A 26,761-nucleotide genomic window follows, 5' to 3' on the forward strand; every position below is an offset into this window, starting at 1 on the left:
CATAAGGAGACTCATCAACAAATTTCATACTAGAGAAAGATATACATTAAAAAAAGGAAACTCAACAATGGCCTTTAAATTTGGCACCTAGTATATGTTGGCAATAAAAAGAGCTTAATTAAAAAAAGATGCAAATGATAAACTAAGGAACTCTATAAATTATTTAAAATGCAATCCAGAGTAATCTAAATAGTGTTTCAGTAACTATATGTGCAATTAAATACACAGTTTATTTGTCTTTATAAAATCTTTATCTTTTGAAAGATTTAAAACTTTATTTTCAGGGTTGATCTCAACTTTTGACATATATTTTAATACAAAAAACATATTTTAATACTTAGAAACATAAAATCTTAAAATTGTAACAAAAATATGTGCGCGGCATCTAAATATCTTTTGCAGCAACTATCTTCTTATGTTGTTATCTTCTTTTCTTTTCTTTTATAAACCTATATTAATAAGTTGAAACGCTTCCATAATGTTTATCAACCGTCACAACTGTTCCACTTGCTAAGCCTTATAAAGTATTACTAAACAATCCATATAACTTTTTTTACCAAAATTCTATCTATTTTTGCTGAACTTTTTGAATATCTGATCATAGATATATATTTGAAACCAACAGAAAGTCACTCCTATCAACTTGCTCTAAAACAAAATAGTTCTACCTCCATGCAGAGTTTCTTCTGAGTTAAACAATTGTTATGATAATACCTTTACATTATTTACAGTGGGATGCAGAATTATAACCTTATCTGTATAGAAACCTTAAAACTATCTATCAAGGTTTGTTGATCAAATTCTATTTGTAGATCAATTTTTAAAATAAACAAAATAGTTTACATGAATCTATTTATACTTTAATTTAGTCAAGTTACTAAACCGTTTAAATAATAACCTCGTTATCTAAATTGCATCAAAAGCCATCAAAAAATAGTAGGAATTACACTCTCCAATGAAGAAAAAGGCAAGATCCAAACCTACAAGTCTTTGCATTTATCAAACAGGAAATTGCTTGCAAACTGAGACGCTCACTACGTTTGATCAATAATTTCATAAATGATCCAACAAATTATTGCACAAAGCATCGAAGAGGTAGAAAACCTATACTTACAGATCACCAACAGCGACGAATTGTGCATGCCCCTAGTAACCGTACAATCTCTGCGTAACAAATAGGCGCTGGTTTGGGATTGAAATGCTCAAGATGCACAGTAAATCGTGCAATTAACAAGTCAGGTGTTCTTAGATAAGCAAAAAAATGAACATCTCCAGCACTAGCTGAAGCGCACAAGCGCATTCGTCATCAATGGGCCAAAAACCACATGACTTGGAAAAAAGAATGGCAAAAAATTGTGTGGTTCGATGAAAAAAATTTAATTTTAATGGTCGAGATGACTTCAATTACTACTAGTATGACATTAGAGAAGAGAAAATATTTTCAAAAAGAATTGTTATGGGAGGCTTTGTTTTATTGCTGCCCTTCTGAATAAGTTATTCAGAAGGGCAACAATAAAACAAAGTATTAATTATAAATTCAAATTGCAAAACAAAATATAATTTTGAACCATCATTTTTCTAAAATTTTTAAGTCAATTAACGAAATGAAACCAGACTCTATTACAAATAAAATATTAATCAAGTAAGATATTAAGAAATTGAATAATTTAAAAATAACTATTTCATTATTTGTGTGATCTTGAATTTTTGGTAAGGTTATAAATTTGAACTGCACTGTGTATGCCAAAAATCTATACGATTATATTATATATATGCTAAAAAGACACACGACTTTATCTTCATATTTAACAAGTTCTGATAAAAAATCATACCTCGGATGTATTTTTAAAAAGTTTAGATTGTCCAAGGAATGGTTCAAGTATGCAAAAGCTGTCTCAAGGGGTGTAAGTGATTGTTTTAAGGGGTGAAAAAAGAGTTCGTACTATCGTTTCATCTTTACAGCATTTACACTTAAAATAAGGTATAAATAAATTAGGTATAAATGGTTTCATAATTCAAAATTTGAACATCAATAAATGAAATATAAACTGATGTCGTTGCGTTTAAATTTATGTGGTAAAAAAACTTTATTAAATAAAATTATTATTATTAAATTATACTAATAACCATTATTGTACTTAAATTACACTACTAGTTATACTTAAATTATACTATTATTATCAAGTTATACTAATTAAATTATACTTTTGCTAAGAACTTTTTTCAAATTAAGACCAACATATATATTTGCCAATATTTCGGCATTATTATTTACAAAAACATATTAAATATATCTATTTACTGATATTTTTTCAAAACTATTGGATAAGAAGTATTTCTAGCATTTTTTGTTAAATTAGCTTTCCTAATAATAAAAATATTTATTCAACTGTATTTGGTTACTACATAAATTTCTATAAAGTTCCTCTCCACCATTTTAATTTTATAAAATAGAACTCACTATGTTGTCGTTATCAAATTTAGGTTTATTGTGTTGCATAAGTTATGTCACATCTCACTGGGTTCCAGAAATGGAAGGTAGATTTTTACTTAATTAACATATATAATAATACAGAGTGGGCACGGGACCTAAAAAGACGTCTTTTGAACGTTCAAAAAACGTCCAAAACGTTCAAAAGATGTTTAAAATGTTCATGAGACGTTTAAAAAACGTCTTTTTTTACGCCCCGAGCCTATTGGGTAACGTATATAGTCTCAGTCCCTCACTTAAATCTAACTCTATGTATGTAATTGGCACAGTAAAAAGTTAAACACATTTTCTTTTTCAAAACATCGTACAATCCCATTCATTTTTCCTTAAGACTTAATTTTTTTTTGAACGATAGGAAAACTATTTCTCTCTGAAACCAACATGTCAATAACAAGTTCATATATAGTTACTTTTTTTTTAATAATTTGCTTTTTTCAAAGGAATACAAAAAACATACCGGATTTTTGTAAAAAAAATAGGCGCACAAACTTTTTAATTGTCTTTTGTTCTACTTTCTTGTCAACCCAACTGTTATTCATAATTATTTTATTATTTCATACGTTAGTTAGACAGTTTCTCATAAAATATTAAAATTGCCTGTGATAAACAGTTTAGTCACGTTTAAAGCCTTTTTAAATAATTTGATAAGACCTAAAAGTAAATGTACATAGAAATGAGTCGAAAAGTAGTAAGCGAAGCAACAAAGGGACAAATAATAGGCATGAAAGATAGCTAACGATCAGTAATAGAGAAATAGAAAGAAAATTAATATTTTCACAAAATTTCATCAGATATACTTTAAAGACATTTAAAACAAAAGGTGACATCAAACGCATTGCAGGATCAGGAAGGTTAAAAAAAACTGCTGAACGCGAAATTAGTCTTATATTTCGTCAAGTAAGAACCAATCCGATGTTAAGTTATCGTGAACTCACCGACGCGTTCAACAAAAACCGTGAAAACATATTTCATCAAATACAGTTAAAAACATTTTACTAAGGAAAAAAGTTGGTGTCTATGGAGCTGTTAGAAAACATCGGCTTATAAGATTAAGGTGATGTAAGGATAGAATTGGGTGGTCTTTGGAGAAGTGGAAGGAAGTAATTTTTAATAATGAAAGTAACTTTAAAGTAATAAATAGAAAAAGCAAAGTTTTTGTTAAAAGATTTAAATCGGAAAAGTATAGTAACCGCTTTGTTGTACCGAGGTCCTTTAATTTTTACGGAGTAAGAGTGTGTAACATTTATACAGGTTGAATCAAACAATATACAAATATAGAGATGCTAAAGAACTGCATGGTTATATCAGTCAACATGCTAATTGATCGAAACGAATGGTGGCAATTTCAACAAAATTTTGCGCCTGCTCACACAGCTCGTACAGTAAAAGCATGGATGAAAGAAAATAGAGTAGATTTAATGCCCTAGCCAGCTTGACCACCAGATGAAGCCAATCGAATCTATTTGGAATGAGATGGACAAAGAATTAGTCAAGATACGAATACGATCCATAAATAGCCTAAAGCAAGAATTAGGTACCATATGGAGAAGAGTTCCAAACGAAATCTGCAACAATCTTGTAAAATCAATGCAAAAAAAAATTATGCTTGCAAAAAAGCTCGTGGGGACGTCCTAAATACTAGCTTCGATGTCATTTTTGTTGCATCAATGTCTTAATTATTATAGTTTTTTATTGATATTTTTTGTCTTTATGTTTGATAACTATATGTTTTAGTATGCTATCCAAGATCCAAGATTTGTTTAAAAAAGATTTTTCTCGCAAATATATATATATATATATATATATATATATATATATATATATATATATATATATATATATATATATATATATATATATATATATATATATATATATATATATATATATATATATATATATATATATATATATATATATATATATATATATATATATATATATATATATATATATATATATTAGTGTTGTTACGGCAATTAAATAATTCGACTGTCGACTAAATCGAGTTATAAATTTCCTAAGTCGACTAAAATCGACGAAGACATTTTTGAAGTCGACTAAAAGTTGATGCAGTCGAATGATGGGAAGAATTTGTTTTTTTGAAATAAATAGTAATAAAAATATTAAAGTAATTTTTACTTGCTATTTAAATAATAATGGAGCAAAAAAAAAATATAAGAAAAGGGCTGCTCCGACAACGGAACAATCTATTCTTTCTTTCAATCTATTCTCCGACAACGGAACAATCTATTCTTATTAACCCTAATGATTTAAAGACCGTCTTAAATACTTGCTATACATCAAAAAGTCATTACAATCATATTTACTATGTGATTATATAAATGACATTTAAATTTTGATGCTTCACAATTTAGTTTTCCCCCAGCTCTCCGAGCTAGCTTGGAGCGGCCCTGTATGAAATTTTTTATGAAAATCATAACCATCGAGTAAGAAAAAATAAAAAATTATTGAAATAAATAATCGAAAGTTTACTTAGGTAAAAATAATGCTATAAATTAGATAAAACTTTAAGAGAGTGAACAAAAAACTAGGTAATAGTTATAATACTATTGTAAATAGTTACATACTATTGTTATAAAACGAACAGACAAAAGTTTAAGATTGAAAAGTTAAATTGAATGAAAAGATATAAGGATATTAAGATTTTTACTCGACTAAATTGACTTTCAGTCGATTAGTAGGATGTCCATAGTCGATTAAATTGACTATTCGATTTTTCAAAGTCGACTAATTAGTCGTCTTTTAGTCGACTTTAATATAAATATATATATATATATATATAAATATATATATATATATATATATATATATATATATATATATATATATATATATATATATATATATATATATATGTTTGTATGTGTGTGTATAGTAGATGTTTAAACTTAAAACCATACGTAAATTACTGATATTGATAATCTAAAATGACTTTTTCTTTTCAGACAAAGACCTTTTTGAAGGAGACATGATCTTGGATCCCGATCAAAAAACAGCAGTTCTTAACGGTTTTGGAAGTATCATTGGAGGGCGTTGGCCAAATAATATCGTACCATACGAAATGAGCAGACTCAGTAGGAAACGAAAATACAAATATGTCAAAATATATGTTTTACTGTTATATTATTGTTACTCTCAATTAAGTAAATATTTTGTTTTATTTCAGATAAACAAAGTCAACCAATGGTAGTTAAAGCAATAGAAGAATACCACAAACACACTTGTTTGAAGTTTGTTCAAAGAACTAACCAACGTGAATACTTAAGCTTTTACCACGGAAGTGGGTAAGACTGTTTATATATTACTCTATATTTCATAATTCATATTTTTATGCACTGTTTTTTCCTGAATACAGCGCCACAAACTTTGTTTTATTAAATATTTTGTTTATACAACAAGTAATTCTATGAATTATGAATTTTTTACTGCAAGTTTTTCACCTGCTGAAAACTTCTTTTAGTCATTGGATTAGATTGGTGTCATGTTGATTAATACCTAGGGTTTCTAACAGCTATTAACAGAAACCGTAAAACAGTTGTTTTTTAGCCGAAATAGGAAAACAGGAAACAGCTGTTTTTTAGCTACCTGTTTTCCTGTTTTTGATTTTTATCTTAATATTTTTTTCTAACCAAAAATTTAAAAAAAAATTTAAAAGAACAGTTTGATTTTTGAACGATTTCTGGATTTTTCTATGAATTAAACTTAAAAATATTTGTTTTGTGAAGCGAGTGTAATGATTGTTACGAAACCAATTCCCTAATCATTTCTAATACTCGTTTAAAATAATCATTAAAGATTGCAACACAAGCAGTTTCCTTTAGAGAATTATATGAAAAACTCTTTAATGGTTGCAAAACTAATCCCTTAAGAGATTCATTCCGCACAAAGAATTCTCACACGAATGGAATAAAAGCCATAGCGCTAAATATAACAGAGTTAGAATAACGATACGAAAAACTACACACTTTTACATAATATAACTACTTTTAATAGTTTAACTTAATATAGAAACAAATGTTAAACAAAACATAATACTGATTCTCTTTCCTATAAATAAGAATACAAACTATAACAGTGAGGTTGAGTTGTTGATATTATTGGCTTATATTATTGGTTGATATTATTGATTAATTATTTCAATATTTCGCTAGTAAGTAGATATTATTCTTGTTATGAAGAATATTTATTATATATGTATATATATGTACACTTTAATTCAATAGAGATGTCATCTGTTTGAGAGTTTGCAACAAAAAGAAAAAATCTAGTGACTAAGGAAATAGAAGAAGTTTGCAATCGCTGCAATTATGTCATTAAGTGCTCTTGAGGATCCACGGCCTAAAGGCTCACTTAAAATTGAAGCATGGAATTGATTGGTCTCATACTGAAAAAATTCCTCCTGAACAAGTTGTAGCAGAAAAAAAACCTAAAACAATGCTTGATTTTGTTCAACCTAAGAGCTTAAATGAAATAGTTTCTGACATGGCCACAGATGGAATATCCATTACGGCTATCACCACAAATCAGTTCATTTGCGATGCAATCAAAAAAGAAGGATATCAACTTCCGAAAAATGAGAGTGGGGTAACAAAGCTTATCAACGCTGATTTTCATTACAAGGAAAATCAAATGGTTTCAGAAATTGTTAAAAAAATTGGGAAGAGAACAAAATTCAGTATAAGTGTTGACAGCAATGAACAAGAAATATATAAAAATTGTCTAGATTATTGGCCAGTATTGCATTAACCATGGCATTCACTTGGGAGTAAACTGACACTTTGTATAAGAAAAATGGTTTAGTGACTTTCAAGTGAGTTAAATGCGGACTCTGATGATGAAGATCAGGTTGACAATTTTGAAAATAATGACATGGAGGTTGTGCAAGTAGATTATTCAAAAGTCGATTTCCATTCTGTTTTTAAAAATGCACGAGAAGTTGTCAAATATATAAGAAATTCGATCACTAGAAATCAAATATTCAGTCAAAAGTAAGTTCAACTTCTTTAACGTTCAACATCGTTGGACGTTAAAGAAGTTGAATTTTTTCTCCACAATGATTGATCCACTGATTAAAACAAAACTTTACCTGTTTGAGACTTTAACTGAATTAAATATGCTTGATCTGATTAATGAGGTAGATCTCTAGGATCTGATTAATGAGTTTTAACGCTTTGTCAATGTTGCAAACTGCTATGGAGCCAAACTAAATTGCTGTTGAGACACTGAGTCGTGAAAGTTCAACGCTTTTGACAGCTGATACTGTTATTGGCTTTATGCTGGAAAAACTTTCGAATTTAATTAACAACATTGGGAAGGAGTTACATGAAAATCTCAAGAAGCGAACGAGTGAAAAATGGAATAACGATGCGAAGAACGTATTAAGATCAATGAAAGATCCTACAAGTATTTCATCAAGAGACACTTTGCTCTTTAATGGAAAATTGGCAAAAAAAAATTTCGGTTTTTGAGGAGATGAAGAAATTTCTGATTCTGGTGATTCTGAAGGTCATCAGAATCAAAAGTTTGGAGTTCGATCCCCACCACATCTCTGGTAGTACCACGCTCAACTTGTTTCAGCACACAGCAGCCTCGTTCGTCAAAGTTTGTGTTTCGGAGTTATAGAGTTGAGAAAGGGTTTCAACCACAATTAAGTAGCCTCCTCGTCTGTAGTGGCCTTCTTGGCCTTGGGGAGGTGAATTAATTAAAAAATAAAAAATAAAACTTTTTTAAAGTAATTAAAAAAATCTTTGTATAAGATTGTAATTTAAATGTATACACTTAAACCGTACAAAAACATTTACAATAATCATCAATTAAAAAGCCACTTAAACTACAACCTATTTGATTTACAATCAAATAGATTGTAATTTAAGTGGACTTTGGCGTACCAATTTGGGACTTGGACGTACCAAGTCACATCTATTACTACTTCAAGGAATCAGAAACGGGAATCAAAATCAAATACATAATTTAAGGCTATTGTTTAGGCGTCATAACCTTATTTGATTTATGAAAAATTTGTTGAAGTATTTAAAAGTACTCTAATAATTTATTTTTTATTTTTGAATAAAACTATTCACCAAATAGTTTATATATGACAAATAAAATAAACAACTGGAATAACAATAAATCATAAAAAGTCAAATGAGAAAAATCTTTTTCATATAAAGTTAAAACCATATTTTAATGATACATTAACTTACATTTAAATATCAAAATAAATTATTTAGTTGTTCGTCACCTGTCGGATACCAGCAATATAGAGTTAATGAAATTTCATTGGCGAGTGGTTGCTTTAAGCTAGGAACTGTAATGCACGAAATTGGACATAGTATGGGTAAGTGTTAGATTAATAAAATTTAGGTTTAAGATTAAATTAAGTAAGAATTAGATTTACTGTTTGAGTTAACTCAAGTAAAAACAGTTTTTAAATTATTTTCATTATCTGCTTATTTGTCTTAATTGTCTTAATATAATCGATGGCTTGATGAGTTCTTCAACTTAATAAAGATTATATTTTAAAGTTTTTTTTTTATATATTCAGTTAATCTCGAAAACGCTACGCTATTTATTTAAAATAAATAGGGTAATAAAACCTCCCCTCTCCATTTAAATAAACAAATAAACTATTTAATGTAATTTATAAAAGTTTAATAAAATATTTATGTAATTTACTACTTTATTTATTATCTGAATTTTTAAAATTTATTTCTTCCAAAAATAGGTAGTTATATATAAAAATTCTTCGATTAATTAATTTTTATAATAAACGCAATTTTCGACAGTTTTTAATCACCTCCCCCACCTCCCTCGTCACAACTTTGTAACTCTTTAGTAACAAGTCCTCACAAAATACAATCTTCCCTCTTCCCCTCGAGTGTGACGTAATTTATGGGCGACCCCTAATAAAACACATTTATTGTTTGTAAAGAGATTGGCTTCGATTATTGTCTTATCTGTTTTTTATGGAAACTATTCAATAAAAAAATTATTTAAATAAATTTTAATGACTGTATATTTTTTATAGATTTCAGTTAACGTGTTTTATTTTTCAAATTAAATTATAAAATTTTAATTACTATAAGTACAATAGTCTACAAAGAGGGTTTACTTTGTTTTCACTAGGCATCAGGTGTTAATTCCATGAAGTTATATCATGAATGATAATTATATTTAAGAAATACAGGAAAAGGAACTTGCATATAATAAAACAACAACCAGGTTAATCATTTATCAAAAAGAGCTGTTTTTAACGTTATAAATTACATCATTGCAAAGAGAATTTATCTTGAAAAATCTAATGTTTTATACTCATAAGAGAATGTTTTATACTCATAAGAGTACATTTGCAAATCTTAATCTCTAGCTAGTCATCTTCATCCCGAGATCACTCCAAGAATATTTTTTCTATTGATAAAACTGCTTGAATCTTTATCAACTAGCTGCTTATTGGTTTTAGATAACTAACCAAAGGGTTAGCTGTCTAAAATAGGGCTGTTTATGAGTCGGGTAAACATACTTGACCCATTTGGGACTGCATACCTGACCCATTTGGGTAACGGATCAAACGGGTCAGGCCTTGGGTCAATAGTAGCAAAATCCAAACCCATTAACAGCATTAGAGAGAGTCATTCACCCAAGATATATGAAAAAAAAACTGAACATAACTTAGAATATCTGCACAAAATGTTTAGTTTTCGAACTTTTATTACAAGTGGCACCTAGATTGTTATTACCTTATAACTATAAGCTGATTGGATAATGCTAATGTTTAATTTGTAAAGTGTTTGATTATATGAGTTTGTTTTACTTAAATTGTTTAAATTAAGAAATAGTTAAAAAATACTTATATAAAAATTTAAACCTCAATGCTTTGATTTTTAAACATTTAAATAAAAACTATATCATTTTTAAATTTAATGTTTGAGAATAAAGAGCGGTAAAAATGACTTTTCAAGACCCGACTATAACTTAAATATGAACATAAATCATAAACCTACTCAAATCGTATTCGTATTCAAAAAATCTAAGCCAAGCTGATCGGGCTTAGATTTTTTGATAGATAATCCTTAAGAATTTAACGACTCGTTGGTGTAAAAATCTAAACACGATCGTCTTGGTGTGGATATAGGCTGGATATAGTGGAGAAGAGATCAAAGTAGGACATACTCTTTTATCCCAATAAATAATTACGAGTATTTACAAAGCCTGACGCTTTGATTTCGTTTCTACAAATGTTGAATAATATCATCATATGATATTGATTCAGTAGTTAGATTCAATCAACAAAATAGTTTTAATCTTTCTTCTGAAAATTTGCCGCCCCAAAAAATTTGCCGCCCTAGGCTATAGCCTATGAAACCTATAGGTAAATCTGACCCTGGTAAATACTTTTAGAACAATATAGCAATCAAAATTGTATTTTCAATAGATGAATTTATTAATGTCCTTTAGTACCTAAATCCATATAACGCATTGTTATGGGTGAATTGAAGTGAAAATGGTATTTAAGCTTTTGTGCGGAGATTTTATATTTATGCGAAAGAGCATTACATAAAACTTTCATCATAAGTGGAAATTTGTATTTTGCGATAAAAAGCCTTCATCCACTTATGTTTTAATTCACTAAATGTGAAAAAATATTAAAGATATACTAAATATTCACTTAACATTCTTATCGTACTCAACATTCAATTAACAAATCTTTAAATGAAATGTAATTTAAATATGCAATAACTTCCCAGTAGACACAATACGTATCTAAAACGTCTAAAATAATATTAAAATATATTAATACGTTTTATAAATGTCAAAAACACGTCATGTGCCCACTGGGTTTGTTACAAGGAGATTCCTCAAGGTATTCGTATTTTAAAAAATCATAACAAATCCTAAAACGTTGTACAATGTGAAACATTTTGTTGAACAGTTTGAATGAAGGACAAGAAACTTAAATGTGGGACAGTCACAACCAATGTGGAATGTCTGGTCACCTTACATTAGAGTGGTCAATATTATCCCATGCCCAGAAAATATTTTCCTTTGTCTTTTTATACTATTTAAACGAAAAGTTTTTTTATGTGTTTTAAGGTATTTTTATTTCTATAAAGAATGCAGAGTTGAATATATTACAGAAAAAAAAACATCAATGCAAAGTTATTAAAATACAACAGGATAATGCATTATAAATAATAAAATATTAATAAGCTTGCAAAAATATTTATTGTTTTAAAAAACAAACTTGTTTAGTAGTTATTTTTATATCTCTAATTTTTTTGAAAAAAAAAATAAAGTACAATAGAAAAATAAACTTAAGTAGCAAAAATGTAAACAAAAATGTTCTAATCAATATAAAAATAGCACGTTTTAATTTTGTATTATGTTGTGTTTTTTTTTTTGCTATGTTATTTTAATTTTATGTTATGTTGTGTTTTTTATTTTGTTATTTTATTATGTTGCTTAACATTTATTGCATTTTAATGCAAATATATTTATTTTATTGAAATAATAAAAAATAGGTAATAACTGTTATTTTGGTTTAAAACAAAATGAAAGAAGTAATGGAAGAAATAATGATAAACAAATTTATAAACAAATTTTCTTTTTTAAATTAATAAAAACACTATTTATAAAGTTTATAATTATGAAAATAACTATTAGATAATTAACATTTTTTGTAAAAACTTTTCTGAAAACTTTTTTAATTTTAATATAGGATTTTACCATGAACAAAGTAGACCAGATCGTGACAAGTATGTTACCATAATTTGGAATAATATTCAACCAGGTAAAACACAGTTAACTATATTTACTTAAAAACTGGATTGGAAGTTGTTAACTATTTATTTTATTTTCATTATATTCATTTTCAGTTAATGGAAGAGATATGAGGCACAATTTTAATGTACACACAACAAATAAAATTAACAGTTTGGGAACACCCTATGACTATGAGTCTATGATGCATTATGATCAAACAGCTTTTGGAGGAGGTCGTGTCACAATTGTTACCTTAGACAAAAGCAAACAAAATTTAATTGGACAAAGAGATGGTTTTAGTCAAGGAGATATAGCACAATTAAAGTTAATGTATGGTTGTCCAGGTAATTATAATTTTTAATTATTTCTATTTACAATTTTAGTTTTTGTCATTATTTATTACTAATATTGATTCTATAATTTTTAGGCACAGTAACACCTAAACCTACACCTCTGCCTCGTTGTAATCCAGGACAAGACATCCATACTGACTGCCCTTTATGGGCTAAAGCAGGCTATTGCACATCAGCAAATTTTTGGCAAAGCATGAGTCAGTTCTGCTGCAAGTCATGCGCAAGTATGAAAAAAATTATTTGCACACAGCGCAAATATTTCGCATATAGCGCATATATAAACCGATAACAAAAATTTATTTAGTAGTTTTATAAAATAATTTTTAATCTAGTTTATTAGTTAATCAAATATTATTTTTTAGGCTTATCAACAGTTAAACCAGCTGCAACATCAGCTTTACCTCAATGCACTGATGGAGTTGATATTGACAAGGAATGTCCTGGATGGGCTCAAAAAGGATTTTGTACGGACCCTAATTTCTCTAAAGGGATGATGCGACTATGCTGCAAATCTTGTGCAGGTAAGTTTTATATATATATATATATATATATATATATATATATATATATATATATATATATATATATATATATATATATATATATATATATATATATATATATATACATATATATATATAAAGCATGCATCTATTTAGACCAACGTTCGCGTAGGTTTTACATCTAGTATGTAAAACCATCGCAAACGTCGGTTATTTTTTCAGATGCAAATCCAACGTTGATTCAATGTCAAGTGTTTAGCAATAATATCAATAGAAAATATTACTGCATTAAAAACAGCTTGCACAGAAACGTTTGTCCAACGTTAAAAACATTTCAAAAGTTGATTGATTTTACGATCTAAACCCAATGTTTATCCAATGTATATAATCCAATGTTGATTCAATGTATATGGATTAACGTTGATCTAACGTATATAACCCAATTTTGGTTCAATGTATATAGATCAACGTTGAAATAATGTATACAACCCAACATTGCTAGTTTAAAATTGTAAAACTTAAATAAAATAGTAAGTGAATCTTTAAATTATTAAACCACAAACAAAGAAAACATGATTAATGCTTATAGATGGATAAATATCGCTATTGGCTTATGTACTTTATATATTATATTATGTATTTAACTTTCAATATTTAGGAGTATATGATATATGTTTTTATATCTCTACAACGCATTGGCTGGAGGAAAGAAATAAACTACATTACTATGATAAATGTATGCACACACGCACGCACACACACACGCACACACACACTATCTACATCTCTCTCTCACACACACACACATATATATACATATATATATATATATATATATATATATATATATATATATATATATATATATATATATATATATATATATATATATATATATATAATTATATTTATTACACGTTTAGAATAAATAAATTTAAAGTATTATATTTGTATATATATATATATATATATATATATATATATATATATATATATATATATATATATATATATATATATATATATATATATATATATATATATATATATATATATATTAGGGTGATCCAAAAATGGATCATAAAATATTGACCTTCGTTTTCTGTGCACATTTCGGTTATTTACCGTTCGATTTTAATAAAATAAAAACGAAAATAAAGCTCTTATTACGCATTATAATTTTTGTTAAACAGCATTTCCTTTTTAAATGCATATTAAAGCGGCAAAATAAGTTGCAAACTAAGCCAAATTTCATTATACTTTATTATATTGGTTTATTATATGGTTTAGCTCAGTTCGAGACTTTATCAAGAGTGTTGTGATTCCTGAAATAAAATTACAATAGTTTATCTATTTTGCTTGACTAATAATATTAATTACAGTATTTTAAGAAAGTGATATAATTGCGAGTTTCAACGAAACTAATTTTGTTTGGAAATATAGGTGACAACAAAATATATTTTCATTCATACACTGTATTAAAGAAAATTTAAAATGGCTGCAGTCGCAAAGTCAACACGCATTTCTACAGCAAAATGGTTAATTGGTCAACCAATATCAATGCTTTCCCATCTTAAGCTTCCAACGATTTTGGAAGTATTAAAATGTTTTTTCTTCCACCATGAGGTGAAAGGATTGAGTATACATGAAAGTTCGGTAACAGTTATCAAATCAACTTGTGAAATTTGGGAAAAAGCTAAAATTCCTACAATTCGAAAGGATAATGCAGTTACAAGGTTTGAAAAATTTCATAAAGAATATACGGATCTATTAAAAGACAGAAATAAGAAATCAGCTGTTGCTAGAAGCAAAGTAACAGACTTTGAAAAGAGAATTATGAAACTTTTTGATATTGCGCCAACTAATGTTTTTGATTTAATAAAAATTGCTGAAGATCGCGATTTCCTCATAGATCAACGAGATGATGGAAACATGGTCTTGGGTTCCATTGATAAAGATGATGCAGAGAAAGAAGAAAATAAAGTTTGCAGAGAGATAAGTTTGGATAAACGTTTGCAAAAAGAAGCGTTAAGGAAATAACGCTCTGAAGAAGTAGTTGTTCTTGAGAATTCAACTTCGCCTTCAAGTTCTGCTAGTAGCGATCATGATGATATCGTAGTTTTGAAAGGAAAAGATGATGTTACAGAAAGCTCCGGTCTGAAAAGGAAGCGTTCTATAAAAAAATTATTACCCCTGAAGTTGTCGCTTCCTTAGATAGAGGAAAAGTAAGCAATCGTGTGGCAATGCGAACTGTAGCAGCTACAATAAAAAGTTTAGGAGCTCCCATTGAAGGGTTCTCTATATCTGTTACTACTTTTCATAGGGCAAGAACTAATTATCGTGAAACTCATTACAATGAAACGAAAGAAAATTTCAAACCAGATGTACCTCTCGTAGTTCATTGGGATGGAAAAATGATGGCAGACATCGATGGAAGTGGAAATGAGTTGAGTGTTTGTCAGTTTTAGTAACAGGGCGTGGTATTAAAAAACTTCTGGGAGTGCCAAAACTTCCTGATTCAAAAGGAGAAGCCATTGCTACTGCAGTTGTAGCCTCCCTCCATGAATGGAACGCTTCAAATCTTATTAATAATCTGTGTGGCATGTCGTTTGATACCACAGCTAGCAATACAGGATCTGAGAAAGGTGCTTGTAATTTACTTGAAGAAAAATTAGGAAAAGAATTATTGAGTTTAGCTTGTCGTCATCACATTACTGAAATTGTTGCAGGATCTGTGTTTAAAATTTATTTTCCAACAACGTCCGGACCAGATGTTGCTATTTTCAAACGATTTAAACAAGCCTGGAAGAATATCAAGAAAGATGATTTTAGCCCAACAGTGCAAGATGAAGAAGCTGAAAGATATCTTTCAAACGTCTCGATTGAAAAAAAAGCGTCTATAATTAATTTCTTAAAAAAATGTTTGCAAGACTCACAACCACGAGATGATTATAAAGAACTTCTTGAAATTATGTCTAATATATTTAGGAGAGCAACCTCCTAGTGGAATAAGGTTTAAAGCACCTGGAGCCTTCCATCATGCTCGGTGGATGGCAAAACTTAATTAGACAATAATAGGCCATCAAAGAAATTAGCAGATATTACAAATGTAATGAGTAAATCCCTTGAGGACTTTGTAACGTGTAAATCACTTTCATTTTTTAATTTCTTAAATATTGACATTTCCTTTCTTAAAGAAGATCCTTCAAACTGGAAAAACAATGAGTCGTATGCCAACTCTAAAGATGTAGTGAAGTCTCTTAAAGTTGTTAATGATTGCGCCGAAAGAGGGGTGAAGTTAGTACAAGACTTTAATGCTGTCTTAATAAAAGATGAAGAGCAGCAAAAGTATGTGCTAAATTTAGTTGCAGAAAACAGGGCTGTCTTACCAGATGCAAAAAAATCAACATTGAGTGCTAAACAAACCAGGTGACAATGAGCAGCTGTTGTTGTTTAATGTTGTTTAATGTTGTTTAATAAAAATTATTATGTGTAATAAGAGCTTTATTTTCGCCTTATTTATATTATATATATATATATATATATATATATATATATATATATATATATATATATATATATATCTATATAAATATATATATATATATGTATATATATATATATTTATATAGATATATATATATATATATCTATATAAATATATATATATGTATATATATATATATATATATATATAAATATATATATATGTATATATATATATATATATATATATATATATATATATATATATATATATACATATATATATATAATATAAATAAGTATTAGTATTATTTATATATTTACATTTATCTATACGTTTACAGATATAAAAGAACGCCATTTTATCGACAAACTTAATTCCAATAATTGCAACGTTGAGCTAGCTTAAAATACAACGCCGTGCCAACTAAAAAAAGTAACGTTGAATTGACATAAAATAATATACTTTCTTAACTTAAAATATAACTTTGTGCCAACATTGGTTTTTTGCTGTTGACGACGTCGTATTTGTAACCAAAATGGTATAAAAATAACATTGGCTACCGATGTTGTGCCAACACAACTCGCAACATTGTTCTAACGTTTTACAAGCGTATGTGCACAAGCTGGGTTACTAGTTTTGTTTATCTTTATAGCATTATTATTCGATGTAGCGGCACACCTTGCACAAAATCCTTATTTATTCAGTCTTTTTAAGTACTGAAGCTCCTGGCAGTAGACGTCAAACTGCTCATCTAAACACGTAATGTAAGTTACAATTAAAAAAAACGCCTTATAAGTTTTTTTAAAAAGAGTTGTTAACTAAGGTTGTTCCTTAAAGAGTTAACAAAGCTCCAATCAATTAGAAATAATTGCTCTCTAAAAGGTTCAAATTTGTCATTTGTAAAAAAGTGTTTGTTAAGTTGATTAAAAAAAAATGAAAATGATCAGGTATGACATTCTTACTTTTGCCCCTTTTTAAGGGTTCTATAAGCATCAGTAGTTAAAATTAGAGACACTTGATTGAGTTATTATAGTTAACTTGCTAATCAAAGCAACCGCACCACAAAACTTTTTAATAATGTTATTGATGTGGAATTAAAACAATTGAAATTCAGATTACCCAATAAGTAGATATACTTATTTTCATAGTTATTATTTTTCTTTTAATAATATCATTTCATGAAAATAAATAAAAATTTTGAATTTCATTGAAATAAATAAAAATTTAGTTTTTTGTTTAAATAGTTATAATTTCAATTATTCAAACTTTTTTACCGGAATAAGAGATGCTTATGTCTACCTGGTAAAATATTGTGGGCTATTTTTAGCATAAATAAGAAAGCCTCTGCAATGCTTATTTGTTTATTGTCCTAATGAAATGAAATCATCGCTTCCGCAATTGATCTAACGTAGTGTGCTAACTGGGATATTTCTATATTAGGATAACTTCATGGGTTTAAAGGTTGCTATTTTATGGAATAAAGTTTTTTCAAATGCTCACCCTAGTTGCAACGGATTTCCTTTGGTTATTGGGTTGAGAAAACTCTCTGTAAATCAATTTGAAAATAACTGGATTTAAAGTTATTACAGTACTCGCCATTTTTTTTTAGATATGATGATCATATTTTGCATATTTACCTTCAAAGTCTTATGGTTTAAAATTTCTTTATTAAATTAATTTTAAACACTTTAGCTAAAGTAGATATGCAAATATCAACAAAATAGCAAAATATCTTTTCACGATAATTGTATTAAAACATAAAAACTCTTATAAAAAGTTAATAGTCGTTAGTTATAACTCTTATTGATTGTACTTTTAAAATAGGTAACACATAAATAGGATTTCGTCAGAGTTTCTAATCTGGAAAAAGTTCAAATAAATATATATATATATAAATATGTATATATAAATATATATATATATATATAAATATATATATATATATAAATATATATATATATATAAATATATATATATATAAATATATATATATATATATATATATATATATAAATATATATATATATATATATATATATACATATATATATAAATATATATATATATAAATATATATATATATAAATATATATATATATAAATATATATATATATAAATATATATATATAAATAAATATTAAATATATATATATATATATATATATATATATATATATATATATACATATATATATATATATATATATATATATATATATATATATATATATATATATATATATATATATATATATATATATATAAGTGCTCCAAAAATTCAAATTTATCCAGTTTTTTTCCTCAAACATCAGTTCTTTGAAATTCGCTCCATTTATCTTATTTTCCTGATTATACAATTTGCAATCTTTTAAGTCGTCTGTTAATCGTTATCTTGCTTTATAAGCTTAATCTTTTCTCATCCAGTATCTTTCAACTTTAGTAGTGATTGCTTGCAGCCTTGTTGAAAGTGAAGATGTTTAAAAAAAATAAATAAATAAATAAATATATAAATATATATATATATTTATATATTTATATATTTATATATTTATATATATATATTTATATAGAGAGATATTTATATATTTATATATTTATATTATATAGAGATATTTATATATTTATATATATATATATATATATATATATAGAGAGAGAGAGAGAGAGAGTACTGTGAAAAAGTTTTTGACCACTTACATTTTTTCAAAAACTCCTGGAGAATTCTTTTCTAATATTTAAGTTTGTAGTTCTAGATTATAAAATTATTAAAACACATGTATTTCACACAAAATATGGAACAATAAAAACTTTTTAATGCCAAACTTCATAAAAAACTCTTAATATTCACTATGTCCTCCTTTTGCCACAATCCCAGCCAATATTCGTCGGGGAATAGATTGATACAAGTTAGTTATAAAATCCTGGGGTATGTTGTGCCATTCTCTTTGAAGTACTTCAAAACATTCTTCAGCATTTCGGGGAGCATGTTCGACCTTGTTTCTGTCCAGGTAATCTCAAATATGCTTAATTATATTCAAAACCGGACTCTGGGGAGGCCAGGTCATTAACTCCAGTACTCCTTCCTCTGTCATTTCATTTAAATAATTTTTTGCCACTCGGGAACAATGTTTTGGGTCATAGTCCTGCTGCAGAATAAAATTATGACCTATTAGTCTCATTCCGGATGAAACAGCATGGTGCTTTGGGATATCCACATAACGTTCCCCGGTGAGTTGTTCCCCTATTTTGATCACATCACCTACTCCAGATAAAATAAACAGCCCCAAACTTGTAAAGAGCCTCCTCTGTGTTTAATTGTAGGGTTTAAACTCGGGCTGATAAACTTTTTCGATTCTTCTTCAAACATATTAGCGTTCTTTCGTTCCAAAAATTTCGAATTTGGACTCATCGGTGTACAGAACCCGATTAAACATTTCCTGGGCCTATTCTTTGTTTTGTTCTGCATATTTAAGTTGTTTTTACTTATTGCCACACGGTAATTATGGTTTCCAAATTGCAACACACTCTCTTAAGGCCGATTTATGTAAGTGCCGTCGAATAAAAGAAGAGCTGACATTTTTCCCAGTTGCTGTGTTAATGTCTTTTGCCCGCTCGGTTGATGCTTTTTTTGTATTTCTTAAAGATAGGGTTTTAAAATATTTATTGTCATCTTTTGTTAGATTAGGAGGTCTACCACTTTTTTTTCTATCTCCAAGGGAGCTAGTTTCTCTGATTTCTGTAACAGCATTCTTCGAATATCCTGTTTTGGATGTAGTTGTTGTGACATACTGTTTTAATAAATAAACAAACAAATCCCTCATGTTTTCTCATCAATTTTGTTTATTTATCCAAAATAATATATTATTTAAACTTTTCTTATATATATATATATATATATATATATATATATATATATATATATATATATATATATATATATATATATATATATATATATATATATATATATATGTATATATATATTAGTGTGTTTCTTGTTTGGGGTTAAAAATTTTTTTGTTGTTTTTCAGTGGGCCACCCACTGAAATGGTTCATTTTGGTGAGAAAATGAATGTGTAAAAATTTCAAGGGGAAAATTAACACATTATATTTTTAATGCATGTAATATTTACTTATTACATGCATTAAAAACATCCATTTTCTGTCATTGCATTTCTACTTATTTATTAAAAGACAGCAATAAACATGCTTTTTTACGTTGATTGTAGGTTTATTTAAGACAATAGTTACTGAACTAAGATTAACGGTTCATGAGAGTTGTCTTTTTTCTGTCAGGATATTTCTGTCTATATTTTTGAACTACCAACAACAGGAACTGCTTTTGCTCTTTGTTATTTGTATGTCTATTATATTGAATATTATTGTATAGTCTATTATATTCATCCATTAGTGCTACGCCACGCTCTGCAATGTCGTTGACAACCTTCATGCTTCAAACAGTGGATTTTACAGTCTTGAACTCATCATCATATTTGCATTCGCTCACACTGTTTTGAAGAAAGTGTGATGGAAGTCCTGTGATGCTGAAAAATCTTCGTGTATTAAACGTGACAAAGTCCTCCAGTTTCTTTTCTTGGATAACTGAGCAGTCCACAGTAGCCCGTTTCATAGGTATCTGATCTGAAACATTGTTCAATTCTTGGACCATCTTGACCTTCGTCTCAGGGCGAACCTCATCATCAAAAAAAGCTAAAGCAACATGTTCCTCTGATAGGTACCAGAGATGCCCTTGTAACTTCTTTACAGCAATTTTCGAGATCGGATGCTGGATCTTGTAGGCATCCAAGTCTTTCAAGAGCTGCAGATCAAGTCTAGGAGCTGAGGTTGCTTCAGGAGATCTGTACCAGGCTGGAATGTACAGTCAAACCGTGAAAAGGCAAATATCCCTTATTCCCTTCTCCTCTCTTTTTGTCAACCTGAATTGGTCTCTAAACATCCAAATCTTCAACGCATAAATAGCTTTCGCCATCCAGCGAGCACGGTGTAGATCGGCAGGAGCTTTAAATGAAATGCCCCTCAAAGGTACTCCTCCCAAAAAACAATAGACAACTCCGAAAATTCTTGGAAGTCGTCACAAGGTTGAAAGATTTGTAGTTGATCTTTGCAAAAGACGATTCTTTCATCAGTGATATCGGTAAGAGCATTTGATGCGTTCTTATTGGACTGTACTGTGCGGTACTTTGTAGAATCAAATGAGACCCAACTTTTCTGAAATCTTTTAAAGAGTGGTATGTGAGATCCACTTGAAGGGCTGAGACACAGCAAAACTACTGCTTCCAAAATAATTTCCAGAATGTCGTGACGACATGCCAACCACAACATATCTTTCCCAAACTTCTGCTCTAGAAGAATGCAAGCACCATTTTTTGGCCCAGTTTTGACTGCAGTAGTATCAAAGCACATGCACTTTACTTGATCGTTAATTCCCCATGCCACTGACACGTCATGCACTGCAGATGCTGCCTTTTCACCTGTTCCTGATGGTAGTTTTGAGACACTAAGAAGCTGCTGCACTCCTACTCCAGATACTAGAATTGGACGTCGATCAACAGTTTTTTTACCGGTGATGTCAGCGATTAATTTTCCATCCCAATGAATACATAAAGGAAGTTCTGGTTTGAATTCCTTCCTTAAACCTTCTGCTATCTTCTTGCGGTGTTTTATTCGTTCCCTTCGAATGGAAGCTGGATTAACATTGTATTCTGTTGGATCATGACCAAGAAGTTGTAATGCCGGTGTTAACACAAGTGCCGCCCCACGATCACTCAATTTAGCCACAGTTTGCCGCTAACTTCTCATTCAGTATATTTTTCCTGCCACGTCTAGGACGCTTTGGAGCCGGTGTACCTGAAGTTGATGGCTTAGGGTCATCTTGGTTACCAGGCAAGGCATTTTCTTGAGTTATGCTATCTTTTTTAGGGTTATCTTCACCTTCAGATGATGATGAAAAAACAACTATTTCTTATCGAGATTTTCTTGCCATCTCCTCTCGGTCCCTTTTTCGGTTCATTTCTTTTTCTTGATACTTCTTCTTGCTTCGCCAATTTCTTATCAACTGGACCCATTTTGCCTCTCCGAATTTTCTCTCTTTGGCATAATAGAAAGTCCTTATCCTACTGAATGGTGATGAATAACCCTTCATTCCATTGGTCTTCCTTTTGTTTCAAATAATCTGAACGCTTAGCTTTATTCTCTTTATTTTTCTTCAACTTTTCCCATTCCTTGTAAATGTTTTCGATTTAAGGACAACCTGCTTCTTTAATTGCACTGGTATTTAGGCCTTTGATCAAACTTCAAAAACATCATTTGCTGTGGGATGTAATGCTTCCCTAATGCTTTGCTTGGCAATCTGTTTGTAATGGAAGAAAAGGGCCAACACTTCCCTTTTTGATGGGAGCATAACACTATCTAAAGAAGTGGACATCTGTCCAATAAGCCATTACTCCGTTTTCTTTCTGGTAGCTATCGTTGCACTGGTTGATGAAGCCATTATTTTACAGTAGTTACACTAGTTTAACCTGCAAAAGGAACAATTAAGCATTATAGACACAATTCTGCACACTTAAAGTAAAAAATTACTAGTTAAAAGAGGTGTGTATGGTAAGCACCAACCACTTTTGTCGTATAACATTATACTCAACATAAGCATTTTTAGGGTACATTTGCGCAATACTGTAGGGTCGGTAGCGACCCGTAAAAATCATTCTTAAAAAAAAAAAAAAGGTATTTCTTTTTTATGATAATGAACCAAATGGGAGGGTGGCCCATGCTAAAATTGAATCTTCAAAAATAAGAAACACCCTAATATAAATATATATATAAATATATATATATATATATATATATATATATATATATATATATATATATATATATATATATATATATATATATATATATATATATGTATATATATATAATTCTTTAGAAGAATGTAAAGACAAAGATGTGAATTGCGAAGAATGGGCAATTACTGGAGAATGCAAGAAAAATCCTGACTGGATGTTAACAACTTGCCGAAAATCCTGTAAAGTGTGTGCTGGTAATCTTTTTATTTGGTTGGTATTTTAAACACATAAAATATAAAACTGCAGTTGGTTTGAAAACCTTACTGTTTTTTTGTTAATATCCATTGCTATTGGATACGGATACGATGGATATTTGTTAATAGCCATTAAGATTTTTCTTATATAATATATACACAGAACCGTGCACTGATGCTGATGCAAATTGTGTCACGTGGGCCTTAAAAGGAGAATGTAAAAACAATCCAGACTGGATGCTAATGTACTGTCGTAAATCTTGCAATTCTTGTCCAGGTAATTATTAATTATACTTATCATTTTGATTATTTAAATTATTAAAAACCTACCATAATAATACATTTTAACAACCAAAAAAATAAGTGCAAAAAAAAAAAAGGAAATTAAAAGTAGTATTGTAATCCTACTTAAATTTTAAATTAATGGGTTCCAATTAATTCTATAGAAGGTTGTTGAAGTCTTCTTTAATATACAACAAAAGAGATAAAATAAATTTATGCAATAAAAAATTGTTTAAATGTGTATCGCATTTAATAATAATTATAATTAATATATATTTTAAACTGGTATTAAAAATAAGTATCAAATAAAAAAGACTTTTTAAATGAGGAGAAAACGTCAAACATTTTTATCTTTTTACTTATGTTAAAGATGGATGCTATACAAAAAGTAGGGGTTAATGAAGCCTGGGAACAAGATTATCCCATAAAGTTTAATTCTGAAAGATTCAGTGTGGCCCTTTAAGCCATACATTAATGTTTACTACTTGTATTAAAAAAGTTTTAACGTAAGCAAGAAAGCATTATCTGTACTCTAAAAAAAATCTGCTGTATAAAATGGATTACATAAAAGTTCAATCAATTGTTAACGGAACAAATCAACCAACGGATATTCTGTTAAATTAATGGAATAAAGTTTAATGCATTAAAGTTGGTTGATATCAATCTATAAAAATCAAGGATTTGTTACATCAGTGCAAACAGCTATCCATTGAAATATAGAAGTTAATAAGCGTATCAACTTCTTTATTTAATCCCCGTAATTCTCATGTGATGATTTATAATCATGACATGAGACTTATAGGGATTTAATAACTTTTAAAGGTTTAAAATAAACCATAGCTATCAAACCAGGTTTTCAAACCAACCGTTTATAATACTGCTGTACAAATATTAACCCTTCAATTCCAAGAATCTGCAGTCAATTTTCTAAAGATAAAATAAGAAGCATAAAGTATAAAGTAAAAATAATGAAAAAATCAAATCAAAACAAAAATCTAGTTTTAATGATAACCTTATAAACATACTTTTTTTGTTAATTCTTTATTTGTGACAAAAGTTTTTTTATTTTATTTCTTTGTAATATTTTCTAAAGACAGAACTTCAATGCATGATGAAAATAATATTTTTAATAAAAAACGAAATTATATAAATAATCTTTTTTTAATATTACCTAATCTGATGCTTGAAAGCAGAACCGTGGCTAGGCTACTTCTTGCATCCCATTTGGGGAAAAAGCACAGCGAATATGGGGCCTATTTTCAAATTTAAGGAGCTTTTTTATTTAATAAGTTGAGGAAAAATTTTCAAGGTTTTGGGGCCCTATTGATAGGGGTTTTTTTTTTGGGGGGAGGGGGCGAAGGGGAAAAGGGGGCTTTGACCTACTAGGTACAACACTGCTTAAAAGGTTACATAATTTGACACCTATCAGAAATAAAATGAGTCACAAACTTAAAATAATATAAACAAGCCATACATAAACTCTGTTGTGGAGCTTACCTTTTTATACACACTGTTAATATTATTTTAAATAGTTCATCGTGTGAAAAAAAAATTCAATAATGTATTTAATGCTTTATTTAAAAATTTGAAATAAATATAATAATATCAGAAATTACAAAAAAGTAGAGCGAAATTTAAAATAAGAATAAGTTTATCAACCCAATTCGTTTTTTAAATCTATATAAAAGTCATTTTATTATTTGGCAAAAGTTATGTATTTTCAACGTTTTATGTATATTTTATTTTTTGTTGATAAACACGGACAATATGTAAACGGGGCTCGCTAATAAGACACTCAATATCTTATTCTAGCTCCGGTCAGTATTTACACATGTAATATGTCTTTATTGTAAATATATGAAACGGCAAAAAAAAAAAGAGATTTATAATTATGTTTCTTTTTCTCCTAAACGCATACTTTTATAGCTCACTGGATTAGTGCATTTTCATTAGTATTATTTCAAGGGATTCAAGTAGGGGTGCACCGATGCATCGGCATCAGCATTGGCGTCAGTCTGCCGATGCATTAACCATTTAGCCGAGGCATCGGCATTGGCATCGGTCTTGGTAACCATTGGCTGATGCCAATTGTTTTAAAAAATCAGTTTTTTAATTTTGTGTTTCTATATTGTATAAAAAGTATAATTATTTCATAAACGGAAATGCATGAGTAAGCCTAAGTCATTATGCAGACATATCTGCAACCACTAAACCTTTAAAAAAAAATTTTGAACCATTTTTTATCAGGACCTATCTGCGTTTAGCGTCTTTTTATAATATAGAAAAGCAATTATATGACTTATGGACCAAAATTCACAAAGAGGTAGATTTAAAATTAAGAAATAAAAATGTAATGTAAAATGTAAAAAATTTTTGCGAGATGTTTCTCTTCTTGATATTTTTACTTTGACAAATTTACAAATAGCTTTGAAATTTTGTTTTTATCTATATCAAAATAATCTATAAGACAATTTTGATTTTTATTAGACTACTTTGATATATATATATATATATATATATATATATATATATATATATATATATATATATATATATATATATATATATATATATATATATAAATATATATATATATATATATATATATATATATACATATATATATATATATATATATATATATATATATATATATATATATATATATATATATATATATATAATATATATATATATATATATATATATATATATATATATATATATATATATATATATATATATATATATATATATATATATATATAAATATAAGGGTTATGATTTTTTTAACT

General features: G+C 28.3%; 1 protein-coding gene across 1 annotated transcript in view; it reads left to right on the top strand.

Annotated features, from left to right (window-relative positions):
- The first annotated feature begins 2,434 nt into the window (after positions 1–2,434).
- Positions 2,435–26,761, top strand: part of LOC136080585 (zinc metalloproteinase nas-13-like) — a 30,646-nt gene continuing 6,319 nt past the window's right edge. The window contains exons 1-10 of the mRNA XM_065797411.1: positions 2,435–2,538; positions 5,461–5,589; positions 5,682–5,799; positions 8,746–8,852; positions 12,231–12,302; positions 12,388–12,618; positions 12,702–12,851; positions 12,990–13,148; positions 23,571–23,684; positions 23,848–23,961. Coding sequence (XP_065653483.1) covers positions 2,463–2,538; positions 5,461–5,589; positions 5,682–5,799; positions 8,746–8,852; positions 12,231–12,302; positions 12,388–12,618; positions 12,702–12,851; positions 12,990–13,148; positions 23,571–23,684; positions 23,848–23,961 — 1,270 coding nt within the window. The 5' untranslated portion in view covers positions 2,435–2,462. The remainder of the gene's footprint in view (positions 2,539–5,460; positions 5,590–5,681; positions 5,800–8,745; positions 8,853–12,230; positions 12,303–12,387; positions 12,619–12,701; positions 12,852–12,989; positions 13,149–23,570; positions 23,685–23,847; positions 23,962–26,761) is intronic.

This window comes from Hydra vulgaris, chromosome 05 (genome assembly GCF_038396675.1).
Source record: "Hydra vulgaris chromosome 05, alternate assembly HydraT2T_AEP".
Lineage (NCBI taxonomy): Eukaryota > Metazoa > Cnidaria > Hydrozoa > Anthoathecata > Hydridae > Hydra > Hydra vulgaris.